At 60.9% G+C, this 7,339-nt stretch overlaps 1 protein-coding gene across 1 annotated transcript; it reads right to left on the bottom strand.

Annotated features, from left to right (window-relative positions):
• Positions 1-2,091: 2,091 nt before the first annotated feature.
• FOXB2 (forkhead box B2) lies at positions 2,092-3,141 on the bottom strand. Its single transcript, XM_064439058.1, has one exon. It carries the CDS (start codon positions 3,139-3,141, stop codon positions 2,092-2,094), a length of 1,050 nt encoding a protein of 349 aa, XP_064295128.1.
• Between the last annotated feature and the right edge of the window lie 4,198 nt (positions 3,142-7,339).

Genomic DNA, 7,339 nt, shown 5'->3' with positions numbered 1-7,339 from the left:
TCCTCTGTAAGTAACTAGTTTTTAGCAGCAGAAATACCGACTTGGCTCCTGCCCTGAAATGGAAGACAACGGAGTAAAGAAAACGTGAAGCACTTTTTCTTTTTTTTTTTCTTTCCTTTTTTTTTTTTTTAATAATTTCCTTTGGGTATCTGATTAGTGCTTGGTTTATCTGACTGCAAAACTTCTGAGGCCATTCCCCTTCCCGTCCGACTTCCAAACCGTGATGCCGATCCCTGCCTTGTTAACTTAAGATTATTTTTTCAGCGGTAGGAATGTTATAATTTTGGAAATTAAGGTGTAACCCCGCCCTAGATCAGCGGGAACGACTGGAAATTCATTAGTTCCCGTTGAATTTCTAGAGGCTGAACAGACCCCGCGAGTGTGCGGGGGCAAAACTGTGGGCAGGCGACACGCGACGCCAGGAAGGTTTGCTTTTCCTAGCAATAGTTTCCTCTGGCTGGAGGTGCACGGAGAAGGACCAGCCGGGCACAGGGGACCCGGGGCTGCGACCTGGCCCCCGGGGACACGGCAGGTCCGCGGCTGGGATACAGCACCATTGAAACCGGTGGCAAAACTCCAGTTGCTTCCAGCGGGATCGGGGTCCTAGACGGTGCCCTCCCATCAGACCCGACCGTCGGGCAGCGGCGAGCCAAAGCGTCTCCGCAGCAAGCGATTTACCTGTAAGAGGTTTCTTTCCCTTTCCTCCCTTGCTTTGCCGCCAAGAAAACTTTTTGGGTATGCCTGTCAGTTTTGGGGGGAGAGGGAGGAGGGAGAAATGCAAACCTATGCTACGAGCACGCGTTTCTTAACCGGTGTGAAAGGCGAGTATTTTAAACAGCAGCACCAGCAGAAGCAAATGAATAGATGGGCTTTAATGAGCATTGGTGTACAGCAGGGCAGACAGGGTACGGCGGCAATCACTCACAAACCAGCCGGGACTCAGCAGCCAGTGCGTCGCTCTCTGACTTCTGATCCCTCTGCTTTGTGCAGACCTCTCGTCTGCTGGAAGGTTGTTTTTAGTTAAGTGCTTTTCCCGAAAAAAAAAAAAAAATTAACTGGTTTTCTGCTGGATACCCCCTCCCCCCCGCCCCTCGCTCGCCTCCCCGAGCAGGTTTTAGTGTTCACATTCACGTGGAAGAAATGCCAAGCAACACATACAAAATAGCGGTATCTCTGAGCCGTGAAAGGTGATGTGAAAAGCACAATCTACGAATTGCCGGGCTGGTTTTGTTTTAATGGGAAACTAGGGAATTCGGACGCTCACTCACAGCTTGAGAGGCCATCTCACACTTCAGTCCCTCCTCGGGTGTTGCCCTCCGACGGGAAATATAGGGACGGGCTGTAAAAGCGTGAGTGGGGAGGAGAAGCGATCGTTAGTGAGAGAAGCCCTTCGTCGTCAGTGCCGTTGTCATTTATATCCCCACTAATTAATCGAGCTGTTCAAAGCTTACTCGTTAAACAGCGAGCGCGGCGCGTCCCGAGGCCCCGCAGCTCGCCGGGGTCCGGGGTAACCGCTTTGCCCCCCTCTTTCGGAGCAAGACCTGCAGGACGGCGGGGCAGAGGCTTCCCGCTCCCCGGGGGAGATGGGGAAGCAGAGTTATGTGGAGGTGTTACCCTTCCGCTCCCCCCAGCCGCCGGCAGACTGCAGTCCCTCTCCTACGGGGAGTCCCAACTCCCACCAGTTTCGCGGGACCCCCGAGCCCCGGCCGCGGGTGAGTGGGCGGTGGGGTGGGGGGGCCGCGGGTGGGACTCGGCGGGGAGCTCCCGGCTGCACGGCCGCACCGTGCCGCAGGCTGTCCCCTCCCAGCCCCTTCTTCCGATCCAGCCCCTTTGGCCCCGGCTGTGACTTGTCACATCACCTCTCCGCCACTAACGATATTTAACGACGATAAAAGCTCTTACCTGCGGCCCGGCTCTCAAGTAATCTGATTGTACACGATATAAACACAGACACCAGCAGGGGTATAGTAATGAGATCGGTCGGGTTTCCTTGCCGCACTCATGCCCTGGCTCCCCACAACCTCTCCCCTGGGAGCCCAGGGACAGCTCTCCACGCCCTCCCCCCCACCCCACCCCCCGACCCCCTGCCCTTTAGGAGTGCACCAGGACGGAGTGGAGGGAGCCCTTCCCCTCGGGGGTGTTGCTCGCCGTCTGTTCTAGCAGCGAAGCGGCGGCCGGGGAAGCGGCGGGACACATCTGCGAGGCGACGACCGTCAGGGCGGGGATGGCCGAGGCGGTGGGCATGGCCGGCGCCGGCTTGATGGGCACCGGGACGGCGGGCATGGTCTGTGCCGGCGGGTGGCAGAGCGCCTTCACGGGCACCCCGAACGGTCCGTAATCGGGGGACACGGGGACACCGGCCACGGAGTCCATGACCCCGACGTGGGGCCACACGGAGCTCACGACGCCGCTGAGCTGGCTGGGCACTGGGTAGCCCAGGTGGTGCATCACCGAGGCCAGCGGAAGTCCGCCGGCCTGCAGCACGCCCTTGTAATCTCTGCCGATGATGTTCTCGATGGCGAAAGGATGCTTGAAGCCCGAGGGCTGGCTGCTCCCGTAGGGAGAGAACTGCGGCAGCCTCCCCACGGCGGCGGCGGCGGCGGCGGCGGCGGCGGCGGCGACGGCCGCCTCGGAGCCCGCCAGCCCCGGCACCTTGCCCGGGGGCGGCGGCGGCGGCGGCGGGTGCGGGTGGAAGTAGTGCACCATGTGCGGGGCGGGCGGCGGGGGCTTGCCGGGGCCGGGGCCGCCCGCCCCGCCGCCCGCCCCGCCGCCGCCACCGCCCCCGGGCAGGTGATGCTCGGGGCGCAGGACCTTGAAGCGCTTGCGGCGGCGGAGGAAGCTGCCGTTCTCAAACATGTCTCCGCAGTCCGGGTGCAGCGCCCAGAAGCTGCCCTTGCCCGGCTGGTCGGGGCGGCGCGGGATCTTGATGAAGCAGTCGTTGAAGGAGAGGTTGTGGCGGAGGGAGTTCTGCCAGCGCTGCGTGTGCTCCCGGTAGTAGGGAAACCGCTCCATGATGAACTTGTAGATGTCGCTCAGGGGCAGCATCTTCTCGGCCGAGTGCTGGATGGCCATGGCCGTCAGGGAGATGTACGAGTAGGGCGGCTTCTGGTCGCTGTACGAGCTCTTCCCCGGCCTGGGCATCGCCGCCCCGCCGCCGCCGCCCTCCTGCGGCCGCAGGACCCCGCCGCGCCGCGCCGGGCGCCGCTCTGCCCCACGCACGGCGGGATCGGGATGCCGGGGACGGCGCTGCCCTGCCCCGCCGCCGCATCTACATCCTAGGCGCCGCGCGACCGGCCCACGCGTGACCGCCCCGCGTCCCGCCGACGGGGTCCGCGCACGGCTGCCCCAGGCAGCCTCGCCCCGCCGGCTAGCGCTTGCCGGAGAGGGGCAAGCAGCGGGGCCTCGGTAGGCAGACGCAGCCCTCGGCCCCTGCTTTCCTCCCGCAGGCTGGCGACCTTTCCGGGCCTTCCCCGCTGCCGCCGGGCGCACCCGGCTGCGGAGTTGATGCTCCGCGGGCACCGCGGGCTGGGGAGCACGAAATCACCCCGGACCTCTGCAGAGGCGGGGAGGGAGGAAATAAAAAGGCCCCTCTCACCGCTCAGTCCTGCGTCCCCTTAAAAGTTTGCGGCGGGAGGCGGCGAGCGGGGCGGCGGCCGCCGCGGCTGTGACGGGGCCGGGCACTCCGGAGCGGTTTTGTAAGGATGCCCGAGTCTGGAGACCCCCGCGGCTCCTGCGCTCTGGCTATCACATGACAGCGGCGCGGGGACTTGGCGTCTCCCGCAGAAGAAGCGGGAAGCCTCTCCCCGGCTCCCCTCTCACCCACACCTCCTCAGCAGGGCGAGCTGGCGCCGGGGGGGGTGCTGAGGACACGCCATGTAAGGGCGAGATCTGCGCTCGGAACACAGGGCAGGGAGCAGCAGCTCGAGCAGGGAAGCTCCCTCCGCCCCCGTCTCCCACCCCCTCCCACTCCCCAGCTCTTCCGCAGCGCCCGTATCCACCTTCCCCCCCCCCCCCCCCACCCCGCCTTGGCACCTCGCTCCCGCACAGTCACGCTCCGATCAACGAGCGCAAAGAGGCCTCCGAGGGTACCCCACCACAGGGGGCTGGGGGTGAGGGGGCGGGAACCGGCCAGGGCTTTTCCTCCTCCCAGGGGCAGGTCGTGCCGTGGAAACGGGCATCAAGCTAGCCTCGGGAACGAGCAAGCGGGAAATAGGGGCCCTTTGGAGTAATTTCTTAACATCCTCTTTCACTAAGTTTAAAAAGCCAGGCGAAGCCTAGCACAAAAACAAGAGAGATGAAAAAAACCCTACACTCTTCTCTCCAAATCGTTATGGTCACCTTGTCTTACCGGCCGCGACGCGGCTCGTAGAAAACAGTGAAAGAGCCAGCGAAAGCGTCCTCTCTCCGTACGCTTCGAGACGCGCTACCTAGCGCCAGTGTTGATCTAGACCGGCTTATCAGCAGGAATCAATGAACAGTGCAACAATTCATATCTATCCTCCAAACGTACTGCAGCGGGCAGGCTGTGGGCTTGAGCGAGAAACGGGGAAGCTTGCTCTCCAAAGAGCTGCCGCTAGAGTTGGAAGAAACCTTGGCCAACCTAAGCAGCAACCGGAGCTCAGTTAGCGAGATGCTGTAGGAGGTGTCGGCATCAAAATTAGTCCGACTTTTATTGGCTAAATAAACAAATAGGTCGGAAGAGCCTTACTATTAAAAAAAAAGGGGGGGTTGTGAGCTCTTTGCAGCCCCCCCTCCCCCACCCCGCCGGTGGCGTGGGTCAGCCGCCGTGGGTGCCCGCTCCCGCGTGGGTCCCGGCAGGTGCAGGAGCCCGCGGCGGGGGGGCAGCCGGGCCCGACCTGCCGTGCAGCCCCCGCTCCCCCCCGCCCGCGGGGTGCTGGTTTGGGCATCAAAGCTGGTTCTTTCTGAGAGTCAGGCGTTACAGGTAGAAGTGGCGAACGGGGGGAGGGGGGGAGGGGGCAGGGAAGACCTTTTAAACGTCTACCTGTAATCTCTGCTAAAGGGGTGGAGGAAAAGTCTAGTTTAAATCCCTTCCTTACGTAACGTGTATTTAAGGGTATTATACCTGTGTCGTAGTTTAGCCCCAGCCAGCAACTGAGCACCACCCAGCCGCTCGCTCGCACCCCCACGGTGGGACGGGGAGAGAATCGGAAGGGTAAAAAATGGGAAAACTCGTGGTCTGAGGTAAGAACAGTTTAACGATTGAAATAAAACAAAGGAGGAGGAGGAGTAATAATAGCAACAATATACAAAGCAAGTGATACAACCGCTCACCACCCACCGACCGATGCCCAGCCCGTCCCCGAGCGGCGATCGCTGCCCCCCGGCCAACTGTCCACAGTTTATATGCTGAGCATGACGTCACATGGTATGGGATAACCCTCTGGCCAGTTGGGGTCAGCCATCCCGGCTGTGCCCTCTCCCAGCTTCTTGTGCCCCTGGCAGAGCATGGGAGGCTGGAAAAGTCCTTGACTAGCGTAAGCACTACTTAGCAACAACTAAACCATCAGCACGTTATCAACGTTATGCTCATACTGAACCCAAAACACAGCGCTGTACCATGTAGTAGGAGGAAAATTAACTTTATCCGGCTGAAACCAGTATCACCTGACCAAGGGCGGTCAAGTGAAAAGCGTGATCAAGGGTAAAGGAAGAAACAGATTAACTAGAGAAAATTTTGTACGGCCAAGTTTCGCGAGGAAGCGCGTACTTTAAAAAAGTTTCAGGTTATTGTCGAAAGCATTCAGTTCGCTTCCGAGAAACTAGGAGACACCTTTGGTGGCAGCAACATCGTGCATCGTGGGGAGCTTTCCCCCGTATCGCCACCACGGCCAGAGCCAACATTCGGGCATCTTTCCTGATGTGTCTGTGCATTTCCCCAAAAAATATTTTATTCGTGCTTTACTGATTAATCCCGTCTTAATCGATTAAAAGCCCTGGTCCTGTTCTCAAATTCTGTGTCCTGGATCTGAAAGGCATTGCCTGCCTCACCTCACCAGCTAGTAACTAGGCGTTTTCCCCCCGCACGGCACGGGTGCGGGTTTAGCCTGGCCCCTTCGCAGATCAACTCTCTTCTCTGTTGCTGTCGGATTTTGTTTTTCGCGGCAGAACCGATCCAGCCCGAGACTCCGGTGAGATGCGAAGTGCGCTATTTGCATTCGTTCTTCTCTGACCGCTCCCCAAAAGCGGGCCCTTCCAGGGGCTCCCCGGGACGGGAGGAGGTCTGGGAGGCTGGGAGCGGAGCCCAGGCGAGTGCCGGCAGGGAGCGGCGAAGCCCGGGCTGGGCTGGCCACCCTCCCCCGCGCCGGGGGAGCCCGGGGCTGCGGTGCCACCAGCCCTGTCCCCTGCCCGCCCGGCGGCCTCCGAGGTGGGACTTCTGCCAGGCGAGGGGGTGCAGAACGGGCCCCCCGTTCGCGGGAGCCCTGCCCAAGCCTTGGGGAAAGCGCTTGCATGCACCGGCTAGCTGCGAGCCTGTTAGTCCGCGCCTGTGTTCGGCAGCACGGCCGCAGGGCTGTGGCCCATCTAGGTGCTTGTGAAAGCGAGCCCTGAGGCAATTACTCAAAGGAAAACACCCCAGGCGACCGCCCTGACACCAGCCAGGCCAGTTCAGGTTTCGGGAGAGGTAACGATATACAAACGGCAGGCGGCTGGCCGCTGCCACGGGTTACTCCTGTTATCGCTGTATCCCTCCCCACGAGGCAACACCGTTTTCAGGCTTTTGTCGACCAGAAAAGTCGCCATAAACTTTTATTGCCCTCGGGAAATTACTTCTTCCTCACACACCTCTATCACCTTCAATTCACAGGCAAAACTCTCCCCCGGGGGGATGGCCGTGGCTTTTCCGAAGCAGGGTGACAGTCACCTCTCTCTTTGCAGGGCTGGCTCTACACGAGGCACACCTGCCTTCTCGTTTTGCCGTCATCTGCCTGGCTTAGCCTTCAAAGAAGGCTTTGGCGACTTTTGGGGCTACATTGGCCAGGGCTGCATCACCGAGGGGAACACAGCCGGGCAGCGGAGGGACAGCCTCAGGCTGATCGGGCCAAGCCCTCCTCCCTCCTAGAAGGACAGGTACCTCCGGGCAGGGGAAGAACCGTCATCCCCCGCCTCCTCCTGCAGCCTTTAGCTCAGGGTCCCCCGGTTCGAGCGGAGGATCGGCTGCGCTCTGGCGTTAGGACAACTATTGCCAGCTCAGAGACACGCTTCCTCTTCATCCCTCTCTCTTTTCTACCCTCACCCCCCGCCGCATTCCGTCCGTGTCGCCTGCTACCTACTCCTTCTGCTTGTCACGACTTGCTGGCACCGATGCCGATTTTAAGGCGAA

The sequence above is a fragment of the Phalacrocorax carbo genome, chromosome Z, assembly GCF_963921805.1.
Source record: "Phalacrocorax carbo chromosome Z, bPhaCar2.1, whole genome shotgun sequence".
Lineage (NCBI taxonomy): Eukaryota > Metazoa > Chordata > Aves > Suliformes > Phalacrocoracidae > Phalacrocorax > Phalacrocorax carbo.
Note: the sequence above shows the minus strand (reverse complement) of the source record. Positions and strands in the feature narration are given on the sequence as shown.

Excerpts from the sequence above, each read along its gene's own strand:
- FOXB2 (XM_064439058.1), bottom strand. The coding sequence starts at position 3,141 with ATGCCCAGGCCGGGGAAGAGCTCGTACAGCGACCAGAAGCCGCCCTAC.